The 18856-nt window shown below is 39.4% G+C and overlaps 1 protein-coding gene across 1 annotated transcript; it reads right to left on the reverse strand.

The window, feature by feature from the left end:
* Nucleotides 1–4588: 4588 nt before the first annotated feature.
* slc39a1 (solute carrier family 39 member 1) lies at nucleotides 4589–12012 on the reverse strand. The gene is made up of 4 exons (XM_034193756.1): nucleotides 11793–12012; nucleotides 9357–9487; nucleotides 7767–8075; nucleotides 4589–5871 (listed from the first exon to the last, which is right to left on the reverse strand). Exons 1-4 carry the CDS (start codon nucleotides 11905–11907, stop codon nucleotides 5518–5520), a joined length of 909 nt encoding a protein of 302 aa, XP_034049647.1. The 5' UTR covers nucleotides 11908–12012; the 3' UTR covers nucleotides 4589–5517.
* Between the last annotated feature and the right edge of the window lie 6844 nt (nucleotides 12013–18856).

Here is an 18856-nt window from a genome sequence, read left to right on the forward strand (position 1 = left end):
CGTTGTACGTGCACACCGAGACATGCATCATTTAGTCCTGCAGTGAAGTGAAAGCTGTGGAACTCACTTTAGGGAAACGGCCTCAAGTTTCAGCCTCCTTCATCACATGACGTTGGGCGATAGTGCACAATGTCTGAAATGTGCCACAGATGAAGCAGAACTAACAGGGTGTTTTATTGTTGATAACTTAAACCATATACATGTGCATCTCAGTAAATTAGAATATCATGAAAAAGTTCAATATTTTTTGACAAGTATTTCAGAGAGCGGAAATTTTACATATTCTAGTTTCAATACATAGAAACTACAATGTTTCAGTCATTTTTTTTAAAAAAAATTGATAATTACAGCCTCCTGCGCCAAAAAAGAAAAAGCATACAGGGTGGGCCAGTAAAATGTACCACTTTTTGATCGTACACAAGTTATTGAAATGAGAACTTATTCGAAAATTTTATTTACAGACTTGTAACAGAAGCATCAAATTAACATTTAATACCAAAGGTTTCCCACTTTGTCTCCTGTTTTCTGCACAATTCAGTAATTGATGACATGTTCAAGCCACGCTCCTATTCTTTCGATTACAGCTGCAACACACACATTGACGTTTGTGATGACATTGCCACACATCTCAAGAGGGATTCTCCAAATTTCTTTTTCATCCCTCTTGAGATGATCTGAACTTCTTTCATTTACAGCTGATGGAGGCCACTGTGCTCACTGGGACCTTCAGAGCAGCAGAAATGTTTCTATGCCCTTCCCCAGATTTGTGCCTTGAGAAAATCCTGTCTCTGAGGTCTACAGACAATTCCTTTGATTTCATGCTTGGTTTGTGCTCTGATGTACACTGTCAACTGTGGGACCTTATATGTAGACAGGTGTGTGTCTTTCTAATTCATGTCCAATCAAGTGAATTTACTCCAATTAAGCTGTAGAAACAGCTCAAGGATGATCAGTGGAAACAGGATGCACCTGAGCTTAATTTTGACGTTTGTGGAAAAGGCTGTGAATACATGTGATTTCTTAGTTGTTTTTTAAATAAATTTGCAAAAATCTAAAAATAAACAAACAAAACAAAAAAACCTTTTTACATTGTCATTATGGGGTATTGTGTGTAGAATTTTGAGGGGAAAAAATGAATTTAATCCATTTTGGAATATGGCTGTAACATAAAATGTGGAAAAAGTGAAGTGCTGAATGCAGTGTATATGAACATACTTTTCCGAAGTTAGATATTTCTGTATTATAAATCCTTTTTTAAAAAACTGATCTGATGAAATATTCTAATATTTTGAGATATGCATTTTCCATTTTTTTTTTGGAGCTGTAGGCTGCAATTATCAAAATTAAAAAATGACTGAAACATTTTAGTTTATATGTATTGAAACTATAATATGTAAATTTTTTGCTCTCTGAAATATCAATCAATCAATCAATCAATTTTTTTTTATATAGCGCCAAATCACAACAAACAGTTGCCCCAAGGCGCTTTATATTGTAAGGCAAGGCCATACAATAATTATGTAAAACCCTAACGGTCAAAACGACCCCCTGTGAGCAAGCACTTGGCTACAGTGGGAAGGAAAAACTCCCTTTTAACAGGAAGAAACCTCCAGCAGAACCAGGCTCAGGGAGGGGCAGTCTTCTGCTGGGACTGGTTGGGGCTGAGGGAGAGAACCAGGAAAAAGACATGCTGTGGAGGGGAGCAGAGATCAATCACTAATGATTAAATGCAGGGTGGTGCATACAGAGCAAAAAGAGAAAGAAACAGTGCATCATGGGAACCCCCCATCAGTCTACGTCTATAGCAGCATAACTAAGGGATGGTTCAGGGTCACCCGATCCAGCCCTAACTATAAGCTTTAGCAAAAAGGAAAGTTTTAAGCCTAATCTTAAAAGTAGAGAGGGTGTCTGTCTGACTAAAAACCTGACTAAAAACAGAAGTTTTCACCATATTCAAATGTTCTGAAATGCAACTGTACATTTAGCTTCCTGCTTTTTGCCTGCTCAGGATCACATGCCACAGTAAAAGAGGAATCATCATATAAAGGAGAGGAACTCTCATAAACTCATCATCATCATAAACAGGAGCTCTCTGCTCAACTTTAAGCGTCAGCACTCTTCACCTATGCTTGCACTCCACCTTCTTGAGTATGTTCATAGTGTCAGAGCTACATATAAACATCTCAGTCACAGTATTTTTTTTTACACTGAAGTCTTTACTGTGATTTCCTGCAAAACAAAGTGTACAGATACAGGTCTGCAGCGGTGTTGCATGTCACCTCATGCCTGGGCAACCGCCCAGGCAGACAACACGTCCCCCCCAACCCTCTAGAAAGTAATAATCTGCTGCAGCCAGATGAAGTATGGTCCTCAACACAGATGCAACTGTGTAGTGGATCCTGCCAATCATGCCTGGAGAAACACGCCACGTCACCAAAATGTCATAGTTGGATGTTTCCTCACAATGCAAGTGATACAAACATACATCTTCAACCGCTTATTTGGGATCTGGTCACGTGTGCAACAGCTCCAGCAGGAGACCCCAGACTTCCCTTTCCTGGGCCACATTAATCACCTCCGACAGGGGCATTCCCAGGCCAGTGTGGAGATATAATCTCTCCAGCTAGTGATGAGTCTTCCCCAGGTGGACGTGCCTGGAATGCCTCCCTAGTGTTCCCAGGGGGATCCTTACCAGATGCCCGAACCACCTCAGTCGGCTCCTCTCAGTGAGGAGCAGCGGCTCTACTCCGAGCTCCCCATGGATGACCGAGCTTCTCACCTTATCTTTAAAAGGGAAACACCAGCCACCCTCCTGAGGAGACCCATTTTGGCCCCTTTGGGTTGGCTCCCTTTTCATCACAACAACACAGTAAAGCAAATGCAACACCGCCCCACTCGTGTGAGGACAATGATACTCCTCATTAATCAAGCTGAAACAATCAATGAGTCAGTTGCAAATAAGTAAACACACCAACTAATACTATAATTGATTTATCACTTTTAAATCATTTCTGAACGATTGCAGATAGTGGGAATGACGCAATCAAAAATGCTTCTTGGGTTAGGCCATCTCATTTTACAACAGTTGGTTTGCCGCCCACCATTTTGGAAGACCAGACCTTTGTAGGACACAGCCTTCAAAGGATGCGGCCCCTGAAGTGAGACACAGCTAGTATTACACATAACGCCAGAACAGAATCCTAACAGAGGTCAAGTGTGTGAGCATGCACTGGGTCCTTGTTAACAACCACCCAGACTGACAACTGATCCATCATCTTTAATTCTAAGTGTGAAAAAGAGTCCCCAATGAGCCCAATCTGCATGTTTTTGGGTTGCTGATGGCGAGCACGGGACCCACAAAAAACGCAAGCTCTGCACACTCTATGTAACTAATCTTTGTGATGATTTGCCTGATGCCTGTCGTATTTTTATGCTGATGACACTGTAATTTACTGTTCCACTTCCTCAGCTTTAAAATCGAGTTGTTGCAGTCGGCCTTTGACACTGTTCAGCTCCATCTGAAACAGCTCAAGTTGGTGCTGAATGCAGACAAATCAAAGACTATGCTGTTTTCAAATGGCAAGCAGCTTCCATCTCCCCTTCCTAGGTTGTCACCCATTTGTGGAGCAGAAATTTAAATATTCACATCTTACAAATACTTGGGCATTTTAATTGATGAGAACTTGCCCTTTAAATTGCATATTTTTTAAACTGAAATTGAAACTGGATTTCTTTTTAGAAATAAATCATATTTTTCTTTGCAAGCTAGAAAAAAATGATCATCAGTCTTTCTGCCCTTGTTGGACTATGGAGACTTGCTTTTTATGAATGCGCCTCATCAGTGTTTATTGAAAGTGGATACTGTATACCATTGTGCTTTATGTTTTATTACTGATTGCAGTTATCGTGTACATCACTGCTCATTATATGCCGCCACACATTGTTCATCTTTGTCAGTTCATAGACGCTCCCATTGGCTGATTTTTATCTATAGATCTATTGTTGGACTTCTGCCTTCATATTTGTGTTCATATGTGTGTAGAAACCTCAGCGCTTATGGTCTGCGTTGTCAGGACGTTATACTGATGCAGGTCCCAAGAATCAGAACTGAATGGGGCAAAAAGGCCTTTAAAGTTGCTGCCCCATCCACATGGAACATTTTGCAGAAGGATTTGAAATGGACACATATTGTAACTTTGAGGGAATTTAAAATAATCGTAAAGGACAGAGAAATAAGGACAATTGGATTGTGTAATTGCACTTTGGTACTATGTATTGCAATTCTGTTTTTCGAATGTGTGTGTCTTGTGTTTGATGTAACCACTTTGCTTTTGTGCTGCCATCTTGGCCAGGTCACTCTTGAAAGAGAGGTTTTAATCTCAATGAGTTTTTTTTACCTAGTTAATTAAAGTTGTGTGTGTGTGTATATATATATATATATATATATATATAAACCCCTCATTTTGGGTTCTAATAATCATTCTTCATGATATCAGGAAACTGCTTGACACATTGTGTGGTTTGTGTTGTTGCATATGTCTGCATGTGTCCTCCAAGAAGGAACAATAAAAACACTTAAGAACCAAAGTTTTCTTAAAAAGGCACATCGCTTGTATTTGCAAAGAGCAAACAGCAGCACTTAAAGTGGGCAAAGGTTAACAAACTCTAAAGTGATTATCTTGCTTCAACAGTCAGTCGTTAAAAGCCTGTTAACTCTTAACTTTGCTCAAACATGGTATAAACCAGGTGCAGTGCAAAAGACAATACCATCATATCTGATTTGGCATCACAAAGTCAGTTTCCAATTGAACAGTTTGTAGTTAAACATAAAATACAGCACAACGTTAAGAACAAAGTATTCATATTCACAAATACAGTGAATCTGAGTCAGTCATAACCTCAGTACCAAAAAGTCTTCAGTGAAGGAAACACCACATTAATTACGACAACAATCGAAACACATGGTGCTTCGATTGTTGTAATTACTGTAATTAAAAACATCACCTTTAATTTTTTCTTTTTTTTTTTTTTACAAATAAAAAGCAAACACTTAAGATCTGGAAATACTGAACAATCAACATGATTAAATTAATTACCATTACCCTGTACATATGTGCAACCCTGCTTCTGTGTTCCCAGTGGTGCCCTCAGTAGAATTAAACACAAAAAACACCTTGTTTTAAGAAGCACAAACATCTTGAAAACAAGGCCAGATAAAGGTGAATTTCAGTGATGTGCTTCATTCCTTCTCTCCTTTTGTCAGGACTTCCACACATCTTTAATTGGCTCTTTTTTTCTTTTGCAAAAAAAAAAAAAAAAAAAACTCTCTAAAAGAAACAATATATACAATTGTATCTGACCCCTTTTTGAGGAAGTTAAAAAAAAAATTAAAAGAAATGTTCTGCCATAAGTCTGTGTTTCAGATGAAAAACACCACATAAATATGGATGTATCAGTGCAGCTCTTCTAACAGAAACAGTTAGTTACTGTGTACAGACGTCAAGCATCGTCTGTGTCTCAGCCCAGAAAGTTAAGGGCGGCCAGAACGCTGAACCCCAGCAGGATGAAGATGACCTTGAGAAGCTGCCTCTCGGGGGAGTTTAGCTCATGCGGAAGGATTTCCAGGAAGGTGATGTAGACAAACGTGCCAGCGGCGAGCCCCTCCAGGATGGCCTGAATTAGAGCTCCAGTGGCTAGCCGGGCTTCCATCAAGCCGATGCCGATGGCGATGCCTAAAGGTGACATCGTGGCGAACATTCCGATATAAGCAGCCACCCATAAGGGTGGAGCGGCGCTCTGGACCAGTTTGATAGAAAGGCTGAACACAATGATGCTCTTGTGGACAAGTATAGCAATGCAAATCTCTAATACCTGGAGGAAACAAGGAGATAAGAACACTGTGTTTACATGGTGGGTTTGAAAATCATTTTGTAATTGACTAATTAAGAAACCACTTGGATCAGAACAAATTAACAAAATCTATATTCCGTGGCAGCTAGAAAAATAAGATACAGAATAATACTAAAGCACCGCGCTCGTAGAGTGCAAACCTCCACCAACATTAGTTTCCAATTCCACAAAAATTTACCTTGGAAAAATTTTTTAAGGTCAAAGTCCTGTTAGAAGTGGCTTTTCGTAAGCTAAATTAGATGTAATCAAATGTCAAGAGTATTTAGTTCATGTACCTGAATCAAAGCTTTTTGTGGTGTTGTCAGGTTTTTTTTTTTCAAACTTTTTCAGTTTTTGAATTCCTTTTCAGATAATTTTCACAGAACATTGGTTTTTCTCTGCTATGCACAATCTGTCATTGCTTTTTGGCACTTGGTTTCCGACTGATAACTGGAAGACAAACAGGCATAAAATTGGAACCTCCTTCCAATTTTGGTGGTGTCGGTAAATCCATAACAGAAAAATGAGAGTGATTGAGGCACTTTTGATTAAGATATAATGCAAAATGTACACCAAATGGGCTTTTCAATATTAAATTCATAAGTCCACAAAATCCACAATCTGGATCAGATCCTGATCAAACTTTGTCAGGTGATAGTGAGTGCCAGTCTGCACTTTACTTCCAAATATGAGAGTGATTGGGGCACGTGTGATTAAGATATAATGTAAAATATACATTAAATGCGATTTTCAAAGTTAAATTTAAATGGCCACAAAATCTGTAATCTGGATCAGATCCGGATCAAACTTTGTCAATCAATAAAAGATATCATCCTTCACAATGCTTTCAAATATAAAAGAAACTCGATCTTTTTTGAAAGAGTTATGAATTACTGAAAATTTGTTCAATGTGAAAGGATAGGGATTTTTCCAATTTTCCAAGATTTTTCCTGACTTTGACCTATGACCTTGAAAATTGAATCAGTTCATGCCTACCAGGATATGAATCTTTAGTAAAAATTTCATAAAGATCTATAAATAATTGTGGGTTACAGGCTGTTCATAAACACACAAACAAACAACTGAAAACATAACTTCTGCCCAACTTTCTTGGCGGAGGTTAAAAACAAACAAACAAACAAAAAAAAAACCATCTTCCACATACAACAACAAGGAAAATAGCTGCAATGATGCTGAAAACATCAGAATCGGTAATGGCACCAATACTCAGAAAAGGTAATCAGTTCCCATCTGAATGCCCAAGGAACCTATAAAGAGAACTCGTACCAAAGACACGTAGTTGTTGCCTGAGGTCACCAGGACCCTATGATTTAGCATTTCATAGTCTCATAATGATGTATCTTGTAATTAATTTAGCATAGTAATGATTTAGCATCTGATTTATAATCGCATAAGTTTTGCTTAGTACCTCATAATTATGAGGTAGCATTTCATAATTATACTTTCTAGCCCATAATGATTTAGCATAAATTAACATCTCCTGATGTCTTATTAGTGTCTCACAATTCTGAAAATGTATTTCATGAATTGTGAAAAGTTAGATCAGTTGGGGAGCATGTTTGTCAGTGGATATGTTTCTCACCGGATGGAAACGAGCTCACACACGATAAAGGATAGACAGGGGGCGCTATCATGAAAGCTACAAAAACTGATAGCTAAATTTCTTGTTTTCATGTAGTGCGTTTTTCATAAAACCAAACATTCCTTTTTATATCAAACATGGTGACACAGGAACAAAAAATTGCTTCAAGTTCATTAGGATTTCATTTGAAAATTGCAGCAAATGAACAAGAAAAAAAAAAGAGAAAACAACAACGTATGGATGTTTTCTGGAACTTTGAGCAGATTCTTGTTACCTTTGAGTCAGTGTCCTGTAGGCCGATAGCGAGACCCTCAAACACTGAGTGAAGAGATAAAGACAGAAACAGCATGAAGGAACGGAAAGAAGAGTGGGCCTGAAAGTCCACGTGGACGTGGTGGCTGCTGCCCTCCAGATCAGGGCTCGCGGTTGTCCCGTGGCCATGCTGGTGACTGTTGGACTGAAGAAGCGGTGCTCGCTCTCCTTGAGTCCCTGTCACCTGACGACAGCTCAGGACAATCTTCTCCAGAATGAGGACAGTGAAGAAGCCGATAGCCATGATGAACTCTGGAAGAGGGAAGTTGCTCTGTTTGCCACAGAAACACAGATCAATCACAGACTGCGGACGCCTGCCCGGACTCATCAATGTATCACTTTTTAAATTTCTGACCATCACAGTTTTTATTTTTCTTCATATTACAAAAGCAAAACAATTAACGGTGTAAATGGCATGTCTCCCCAAGTAACCATTTGTTTAAGATATTTCTCACAATGTAGATAACAAACAGCAGCAAAGCCAAAGACAATTTAAATACAGGGTGACCCCCCCTCACCAAAACCCCCCCAAAACCCATAATCTTGTAGCCTCTGACCATAACTCAGAGTCCGCTCGCTGTTGGGTTGTTGCTGTGTCTGTGTGGACTATTTTATTACAAACAAATGGATTAATATGGCTTGCTGTGCGGTGAAACGTCCTAACAGATAATCGAAAACATCCCTGTTGCAGTATGATGCTGAGTGAAACTCTGTTCTTACTAATGTTGTGTGCTAACGGTGTTTGCACTTTCAGCAACTGTTGGTAGGCCCAGTTTGCAGGATTACTGAGGAAATACACAGTGCACAACTTTTACTGTCCACACGAAAGTAAACAGTGAAGAGAATCACAGTGCAGTCCCCAAACATATGACATAATAAACAGGCATGCACATAACCGGTACTCATGGTGCTTGTGGGTGCTAAAAATAAATGATGCGCAGCAGAAAACACAAGGGAAGCGCTTCATAGGAGGAAAGAAATGACAGATTGTAGGAAAAGTGTTTACCTCTGTCTGCTGTGCATCAATAATTTTTAGCACATGAGTATGATGAGTACCAGTTATGTGCACTCCTGTTAATAAACACCCGAACCCAGGTTAACCTGTTAGCTGGTGCTTCGGACTTGGCATGTTTAGGCTTTTTCATCACACACAGAGCCACCCACGCTCCACCCCTATCATGAATCAGTGCGGAAAATGGTGATGCCCAGATAAGGGGGTGTATTTCAGGTGTTCTAGGTCTCTATAGAAAACCAATGGATGACATCCCGCAGGCTTTGTTCAGTATATATATACACAGCCTATGGTTATTCACATGTTATAAAGGTAAAATCTCATCAAATGTTTGCCAGAAGGCAGACATGAGACTCGAGCCTGGATTTTGTCATTTTCTGTAACACAGTACTATTCTATTCCACTCCAACATGATTATGTGAGTGTTGAAGCAACAGACAAAAGCTTCCCTATGCACAGTTTTCCAGTCACATCTTGAGAAAACCTAATAAATCCTGCGTACTGAAAAGATGTTTATTAACAGCTGTAATGCAGATGTACCTCCACACTCCGAGCTTCCATCTCACTGTTAATGTCCAAGAGATAATCTGGAATGATGTCGAGCAGACACGCAGCCAGGAAAACCCCTCCAGCAAAACAGCTGATCAGACTTAGAAATGTGCTGTGCGTTTCTGTACAGTCAAAAGAAGACAAAGAAGACACCATTAGCTTGTGTCGTCAGGTGATGTCCTTACATAATAAGGGCTTAATTAAATGTGAATGAATAATATTTTTTCTATGTGAACCAACAAGACCATAGATCATGTCTTTTAGTGCAGACTTTTGAATGATTCTTAGGATTTCATTCATAAATGAAGTCAGTCAAAGGGTTTATTGGCAGCACAAATCTCAATAATGCAATCTCTACCCCCAAAGTCAAACTAACTGATGGGCCATCATGTGACACGTCTTCATGACCAAACACCGCAGAAGTGAAAATGCCACAGCACAACACTAAAACACAGAGATACAGAGAAGTTATACTTCCACTTCTGTTATGATTTTCAGCATCAGGGAGTTCTCTTCAAATGATTTAGTCTGTCCAAAGACATTCAAATTACACTCTCCTACTGCTGCAGCTACCAATATTTATTATTTTCTTTATTTTTGTAAGTATAGGTCTGGAGCTGGACATATGCTAACTATTTTTGTGGCATTTCCCAGTTCTGACAGCACTCAGCTGCAAAAACAGTCCGTCTTAAATTAAACAGGGCCAGAACCCAGATGCACAGGTGAAACGGAAATAATATCTTTGACATGAAAACTTTATTTAATTTTAATAAAGACCTGAAAATAAAGAAAAGGACAAGAAAGCAAAAAAAAATAATAGATTGCTGTAAAACATTCAGTAATTAATAAACACAATGCAAACAATAACGTGGCAGCTGATATGGCGCTGTATTCCGTCACTGTACAGGCAACTGATGAATTGCAAGATCAAAATTTAAGGTTACGGTTAGGATTACAGTTGAAGTTGTGCAATAGCAATTTGTGTTTTTCGTTTGGTACTGTATCAATTGCAACGGCTAACTAGAGCACCGCGTTCATAGAGCACAAACCTCTGCCAACACTGGTTTCCAATTCCAAAAACTTTTACCTTGGGAAAAAAATTTCAAGGTCAAAGTCCTGTTAGAAGTAGCTTTACATAAGCGTGTATGTATTTAGTTCATGCACTTGAATCACAGTTTTTTGTGGTGTTGTCATGTTTTTATCAACTTTTTTGGATTCTGAATTCTTTTTCACACAACATTGGTTGTCTCGTCATTGTTTTTCGGCACTTGGCTTCCGATTGATAAATGGAAGGCAGACAAACAGGCATAAAAATAAAATTGGAACCTCCATCCAATTTTGGTGATGTAGGTAAATCCATGACAGAAAAATGAGGGTGACTGAGGCACTTTTGAGATATAATGCAAAATGTGCACTGAATGGGCTTTTTAATATTAAATTCAAATGTCTACAAAATCCACAATCCGGATCAGATCCGGATAGAACTTTGTCAGGTGATAGTGAGTATAACTCTGCACCTCACTTTCAAATATGAGAGTGATTGGGGCATGTTTGATTAAGATATAATGTAGAATATACAATAAATGAGATTTTCAATATTAAACTTAAATGGCCACAAAATCTGTAATCTGGATCAGATCCGGATCAAACTTTTTCAGTTGATAAAGGATACCATCCTACATAATGCTCTCAAATCTAAAAAAACAAACAAAAAAAAAAACAAAAAACTGACAGTTATGAATTTCTGAAAATTCGTTCAATGTTAAGGGATTTTTCCAATTTTCCAAGATTTTTCCTTTTACCTTTGACCTTGAAAATTGAATCAGTTCTTGCCTATCAGGATATGAATCCTCTGTAAAAATTTCATAACAATATATGAAAAATTTTGAGTTACAGGCTGTTCACAGACAAACGACTGAAAACATAACGTCCTCCATCCGATAAAGAAATGCAACAGTTGCTTCTTAAACACATTCAAAGATTAAAAACGCGAAATCCAATTCCTCATATGAAGCTTCAACCAATGTAGGGGCTTTTTTTTCGCCCTCCAATAACGAATTATAAAAATTCTAAGGCTGTGCGTGAAACGTGACGTGTACTAATTCGCGTACGTTACCGTAATTAACTAATAAAATTAAGAATAAGTTAAACAAAACCATGAAAGCAATTAGAAGAAACTGCAACAGTTGTTTCTTAAATACATTAAAATATTCAAAACACACAAATCCTCATACGAAGCGTTAACCAGTTTGGCATAAAAAAGGCATTTTTTTCCTGAAAAAAAAAATCAAGGAAAAATTAATTACTTCACTGAATTGAGCCGTTTCTAATTTTACGCCACCAGATTCCCCAATAATAAAGGATGGAAGTGATTTTGGATGTTATAAAGGAGAAAACAGCAGATGATTGTGTGGTTTTGTTACCTACCGGTGCCGTTTGTTTGTCTGAACCATTTTACTCGCGCAGGAATAAACCCAAAAAGAAGAGTTAACAGCAACAACCCGAAAAGAGCTCCAATTTTCACCTGTAGGAGATATTCCATTTCGTATTTAACAAGCGACAGGATTTACCGGATTACTGCACTGATAGAAAATGAAAATGTTGACGGCAGCGAGCTAACATTGTTGATATTTCGAAGCAGTCACGATGTTTGGATGACGGCGGCCGAGAGGGCTCAAAAAGCGCTCCGTCTGTGACAGAGGCTGCGTTCTGTGTCTGCAAAGTCTGTCGGTGTGACGTTGCAAAAGCGTAACGTTTTAGCTCATCATGTCGGTATTTGGCAATTTGAAGATATCAAATCCGAAACTGAATAGAATTTAACACAATGTAAAACTGACTTATAGCAAAAGTTGAAATATAATTGCTGAATTTGTAACATTGCATCCTCCTGGAAGGATTTACAGTTGTGGAAAATGCAAAAACATAGCAGTATAAACTATTTGCTTTGATGTTTTAAAAGTGGTTAGTGCACTTGGTTTCAGACAACTTTGTTGTGTTTTGGCGCTATATAAATGAAAATAAATTGAAATGGAAAGTGAATTGGTTCAAATTAATCCATCCCTGACACATTTCTCCATTTGGGGTTTTCATGTATCCCATAATCCCTTGCACGCCAGAGAGTCCCTGCAGTCCAAACAACATAGATAATCCACATGATGACAATTGTAAATGAATATTATACTGCTTTTCATCATGTTAATAAGAGACTGCTGCATGATACCCTGAAAACTTGCTAAAACAATTATAACAATCTGTGTCTGCTACATTTAATATGCGTGGAATTTAATAAACGTAAACCGAATTTCAGACGTATTAGATATATTAGTCTCGAACAAAGAGGACAAACAGTGTTGTAAAGAATTATAATTAAGATGTTAAAGAGCAAACTTCACTTTCCCCCAGAACGGCAGGAAACGATTGTAGCTCACAGCAGCTCCCATTGAAAATAACAGAGAGACAGCCTGTGATTCTCGCATGTTTACATAAAACAAACGCAATAACAATGTCTATAAATTCAGAGAATATATTCATGAGAGTTTTAGGCACAATATAAAAATAGTTTTATGTTGCAATGTTAATTGCGTTGCCCATGTGCAGCGGTTAAAGTGCAGCATGATCAGAGCGTCTCAATGCAGTTCTCAATGTTACTGAGATCTCGCAGCGTGGCGACCTCTCCGAAGTTTTACGGGATTTGAAACCTGAAAAGGGCGAATGTAATGTGGAGTTGTATCAAGAAGGGTATCCTGCATAAAACTTGTGCCAATTCAATATGCAAACCAACCTCTGATTTGCTATGGTGACCCTGAGTGCAAACAAGGGAGCAGCCAAAGGGACTTTTTTTATTCATTATACAACCCCTGGCAAAAATTATGGAATCACCGGCCTCGGAGGATGTTCATTCAGTTGTTTAATTTTGTAGAAAAAAAGCAAATCACAGACATGACACAAAACTAAAGTCATTTCAAATGGCAACTTTCTGGCTTTAAGAAACACTATAAGAAATCAGGAAAAAAAAAATTGTGGCAGTCAGTAACGGTTACTTTTTTATACCAAGCAGAGGGAAAAAAAAAATATGAAATCACTCAATTCTGAGGGAAAAAATGATGGAATCATGAAAATAAAAGAACGCTAGTATTTTGTTGCACCACCTCTGGCTTTTATAACAGTTTGCAGTCTCTGAGGCATGGACTTAATGAGTGACAAACAGTACTCTTCATCAATCTGGCTCCAACTTTCTCTGATTGCTGTTGCCAGATCAGCTTTGCAGGTTGGAGCCTTGTCATGGACCATTTTCTTCAACTTCCACCAAAGATTTTCAATTGGATTAAGATCCAGACTATTTGCAGGCCATGACATTGACCCTATGTGTCTTTTTGCAAGGAATGTTTTCACAGTTTTTGCTCTATGGCAAGATGCATTATCATCTTGAAAAATGATTTCATCATCCCCAAACATCCTTTCAATTGATGGGATAAGAAAAGTGTCCAAAATATCAACGTAAACTTGTGCATTTATTGATGATGTAATGACAGCCATCTCCCCTGTTGTGAAAGTGTAGTGACACGGACCCACAACAGGGGGCGCAAATGAACGGTCAATAGATGAGCCAAAAAGTAACAATTTAATGTTGTGAAGGAGCACAACGAACATACAGACAATCTCAGAATATGATTACAGTCAATCCACAAAGGTGACGTGTGGGCAGGCTCGAGGATAGAAGACGTCTGTCCTGAGAAGAGCTGGAACCACACGATTTCCGCCACCACCGAACCTGGTGAATACTGGAGCCGCCAAGTCCCGAATTCCCAGGTGATCACCGTCCCCGACTGTCGGATCTGGTACTGCTGGCGAAGAGCAAAGACAGTCAAGTGTGGTTGTGTGTACACCCAGTAACAATTATGGTGGGAATGCCACCTCCACCTCTCACACAATATCCTGCTGAGTACCGCAGTGATTCCTCAGGGAAAAAGAGTACAGTCCAGCACTCAATCAGCTCCCGCAGACAGAGGATAACAGGTACTCCTGCAAAGACTCACAATATACAGATTGATGTGTAAAACACAAACGGCTGAGTATATTACCTCCAATGAAGTACGATATCTCGGCAACAAGGTGGAGATGACGTCTGGTCTTTATGGAGTGAGATGATGTTGAGTAAATGGGTGACAGCTGTCAAGAGATGAGTGACAGCTGTCACCCCCGGCTGTGTCTGTGGCGGCAGCGCCCTCTCGTGCCTGAAGCCCGCACTTCAGGCAGGGCGCCCACTGGATCACTGAATATGACTTCCATCCAGTCATCCACAGTCCACGATTGCTTTTCCTTAGCCCATTGTAACCTTGTTTTTTTCTGTTTAGGTGTTAATGATGGCTTTTGTTTAGCTTTTCTGTATGTAAATCCCATTTCCTTTAGGCAGTTTCTTACAGTTCGATCACAGACATTGACTCCAGTTTCCTCCCATTCGTTCCTCGTTTGTTTTGTTGTGCATTTTCTGCTGTCCAACAAGGGTGCTGGTGGAAATTGGGCTTGTTTTTGGTAAAGATGTAGATGGAGAGATAGAAAATGTGTCCAGAAGCAGCAGGGGGAGGAAAGTTAGAGGTGTTGAAGTGAAAGTCAGGACTTTGAATGTTGGGGAGTACGGCTGGTAAAGGTAGACTGTTGGCTGATATTATGGTGTGGAGGAAAGTCGATATACTTTGTTTACAAGAAACCAAGTGGAAGGCCAGGAGCATATGAGGTATGTTCAAACTGTTGTATCATGGTGTGGATGGGAGGAAAAACGATGGCTAAAAGACGAGTATATTAAGAGTGTGTTGAAGGTTAAGCGAGCGTCTAACATGGTGATGAGTATGATGTCGGAAACTGAAGAAGTGAGGATGATGAATGTCATCAGTGCATATGCCCCACAGGTAGGTTGCGAGATGAAGGAGAAAAGATTTCTAGAGTGAGTTAGATGAGGTGATAGAGAGTGTGAGTGAGAAATTGGAGACTGTAAGGTGGTAGCAGGGTACAGCATCAGATGGTAGTTTGTAGGATGACCTTGGAAGTGAAAGCGAGGAAGAGGCTAGAGTGAGAGTTGAACCAAGGATCAGATGGTGGAAGCTGAAGGAGAAAGACTTCACTTCACTTCCATCCAACAGTGGCTTGATGGAAGTGAAGTGATTCTAGACAACTGGATAAGTGGATGATGCAGATGTGGTGAGGGAGACAGCTAGAAAGGTACTGGGTGTGACATCTGGATGGAGGAAGGGAGACAAAGCGAACTGGGGGTGGAATGATGTACAGAAAAGTATAAGAACAAAGAGGTTGCAAAAAGAATCACAAAGATGTCAGTCAGAGTAAGACGGTAGAATATTGTGGTTATAAGGAGTAGAGGTGGTGAAAGTTGATAAGTGTAAATAGTTGGGGTCAGCTATCCAAGGTAATGGAGAGTGTGGTGAAGAGGTGAAGAAGAGCGTGCAGGCAGGGTGTGGTGGGTGGAGAAAGGTGTCAATTTCAATTTATTTTCAATTTATTTGCATTTATATTGCGGCAAATCACAACAAAGTTTCCTCAAGGCGCTTCACACAAGTAAGGTCTAACCTTACCAACCCCTAGAGCAAGCACACAGGCTACAGTGGTGAGGAAAAACTCCCTCTGATGATTTGAGGAAGAAACCTCAAGCAGACCAGACTCAAAGGGGCCATGCCACTGAGACAATTGACAGGAAATTATACAGGAGTGGCAGGGGTGATTTGTGACCAAAAAAAAAAAAAATATCTGTAAGAGTGAAAGGGAAAGTTTAGACGATGGTAGTGAGACAAGCTATGTTGTACGTCTTGGAGGTGATGTGCGAACAAAAAACAAGGCAGAGCTGGAGGTGCTGTGATTTTCTTCGGGAGTGACGAGAATGGACGGGATTCAGGATGAACATATCAGTTGGCCAGTGCAGTTAGGTTGGTTGGGAGACACAGGCAGAGAGGGAAGACTGAGATGGTTTTGACATGCAGAGGAGGGAGCCAGGGTATATAGAGCTCAGCAGGGACAGCCCACTTTTTTAAGAAGTCCGGTTCAGAAAGTAAAAATCCTACTCATTTTCTCCATTGACATTTCAGAAATTCCTTATATAAAGAGTTTTAAGCCTTGAAGCCAATGAAACAAACCAAATTCCTTGTATTCTTGTAGATATGTGGCAAATAAAGGCTATTGTGTTTCTGATTAGCTAAGAGATTATTCATGACCATAAAAAAGATTCAATTTGAATAAAAAATGAAAGGAAATAGGAAAAAAGGGGAAAGATACAACACCGTGAACATAATTAACTTTAAGATTGAAGGAAGTACTCATCCTGTAATCCATTGCAAATCCCACAATCCATATTGAGCGACTAATCATTATTGCAGTGTTTATATGGTAATTAATAATATTATATAATAGTCTTTCTATATAAATTTTGTAGTTTATGTTGTGTGTACTGCTGGGATAGGCTCCAGCTCCCCGGTGACCCTTAATTGGAGTAAGCGGGTATAGAAAATGGATGGATGGATGTCGTGTTTGTGTGTGTATAGTAACATATAGCATAGATATCTATATGGTAAAGTGCTTCATTCCTGATTACAATTGTCGCTCGGGCGTCCACCAATGCTGGTGGTTTCTCAGATTAATTGGTTACTATAACGTTTACCTCACAGCAGCAATATCTATCATCTGATTTCTCACACACTCACAAAAGCATTTCTAGTCACCATCAAGCAGGGGTGCCAAAAAGGGGAGAATAAGGAGAAGTATTTCGGGGTCACAGAGAGGCCCCTAATACAGTTATAATACTGACAAAATAATATGGGTGGGTGAGCACAGTAAGATTTCTTTTCATGGGGCCCAAAATTCTTGGCGGTACCCCTGCTGCCAAGTTGCATACGCCATATCGCCTGTAGCTAATATGACGTGTGCTGCTCTCTACAGGGCGAGCCACTGAGCCGCTCACTTAAACTGCATTTTCTGTGTCTTATTAACTGAGCGCATCACCAGCTGTGAAATGCTTTGTTTTGGTTTTGGTTATTTAAAAAAATAATTCACCTTGTAACAGCAACCTCCACCTATCAGAGATGGGCTCCATTTCAATTTAGGATTGCGGTTAGCATACTTGTTTCAGAGATGGTGATAAAATAAACCAGGCAGGAGGAGAAGTGGGAGGCCAAAGAGGAGGTTTATGAATGTGCTGAGGGAGGACATGAAGACAGGACACAGCCTGACATCCAGCCTGGCTATGAATTGGGCCGATACTGGCCTCCATTTTGGAGTGAGATCCCCCCCACTGCTAAACAACCAATAGGAGAGCAACGCTGGAATTCCCTCTCCTAAACGACCAATAGGAGAACAGTGCTTGCGCCACATCAGCGTGAGGCTGACGCATGAAAATTCAGTAAGGTATATCTTATATATTATATTCCAATTCTGAGGTGGAACTATGCTAGTATACTAAGGTATATCTAAATATCTAAAAAGGAAGAGTAAAATAGAAGAGTAGAAAAGAGTAGAGTAGAGCCACCTAGGTGCCTGGTCTTGAGGACAGGGTGACATGAAGATGATGTTCAACTATGGCGAGCTGAAAGAAGATGTTCACATGTTTCTGTTTCAGTTTGATAAAGAAAACTGTGAATGTCTTTTGCATTGTTCACGTTTTAAATCAGGACTGTGTTTTATTTTGAGCTTAAATATTGGGAACAAAAACATTTAAAAACTCTTTCCGGTAGGTGGCGCGCTTTGTTAAGCATGTTGCTCTTTCAAATATAGACATAAAGAGTAGACGCCGCATTAGTTACTGCGGCGCAAGAAATGCGGCCGCCATCTTGGACCGTTCATCGTAGTGATTGTATCATAGGGCACAGTGAAAGTTAGATTTTATATTCTTGTTTATTTTTTATCTTTCTATAATAAAGTTGCTTTTTTCTTTGTTATTTTCGCTGTTCTGTAAAGTGTCTTTTAGTACTGTGTAAAGCGCTATATAAATATAATGTATTATTATTAGTGGTATTATAATAAGGTGCTGAGAGCTGCAGAGGGCTCTGTATACTGCCACTATCTGCTTCTCGATCATATATATATATATATATATATATATATATATATATATATATATATATATATATATATATATATATATATATATATATATATATATATGTGTGTGTGTGTGTGTGTGTGTCTGTGTGTAATGTGTGTCTTTACAGTGTTTGCAAAATACCTGTCCTCTGTTAGGTCCCACTATGAATATTAAAATGCGACGAACCGTAATCATAGCTACATGTGTGATGTTTGCAGAAAAAAAAACGTGTGAAAATCTGTTTAATATTCAGAGTTACGATGGATTAAATGCGCTGACACTTCATTGTGTTGCCACACTGTGTGGAGCAGAGTCCGACGACCTGTCTAAGATGGCGGCCCTACGGCTGGTCAGCGCCAATAGGCAGTAGCGGTCGATGCGCCGTCTACTCTTTATAGTGTCTATGTTTCAA

Source organism: Thalassophryne amazonica, chromosome 2, assembly GCF_902500255.1.
Source record: "Thalassophryne amazonica chromosome 2, fThaAma1.1, whole genome shotgun sequence".
In the NCBI taxonomy this organism is placed as follows: Eukaryota; Metazoa; Chordata; class Actinopteri; order Batrachoidiformes; family Batrachoididae; genus Thalassophryne; species Thalassophryne amazonica.

Excerpts from the sequence above, each read along its gene's own strand:
- slc39a1 (XM_034193756.1), bottom strand. The coding sequence starts at position 11,907 with ATGGAATATCTCCTACAGGTGAAAATTGGAGCTCTTTTCGGGTTGTTG. Across the intron at positions 9,488-11,792 it reads CAGACAAACAAACGGCACCG|AAACGCACAGCACATTTCTA; the intron begins GTAGGTAACAAA and ends TTGACTGTACAG. Across the intron at positions 8,076-9,356 it reads TGGAAGCTCGGAGTGTGGAG|AGCAACTTCCCTCTTCCAGA; the intron begins GTACATCTGCAT and ends TGTGGCAAACAG.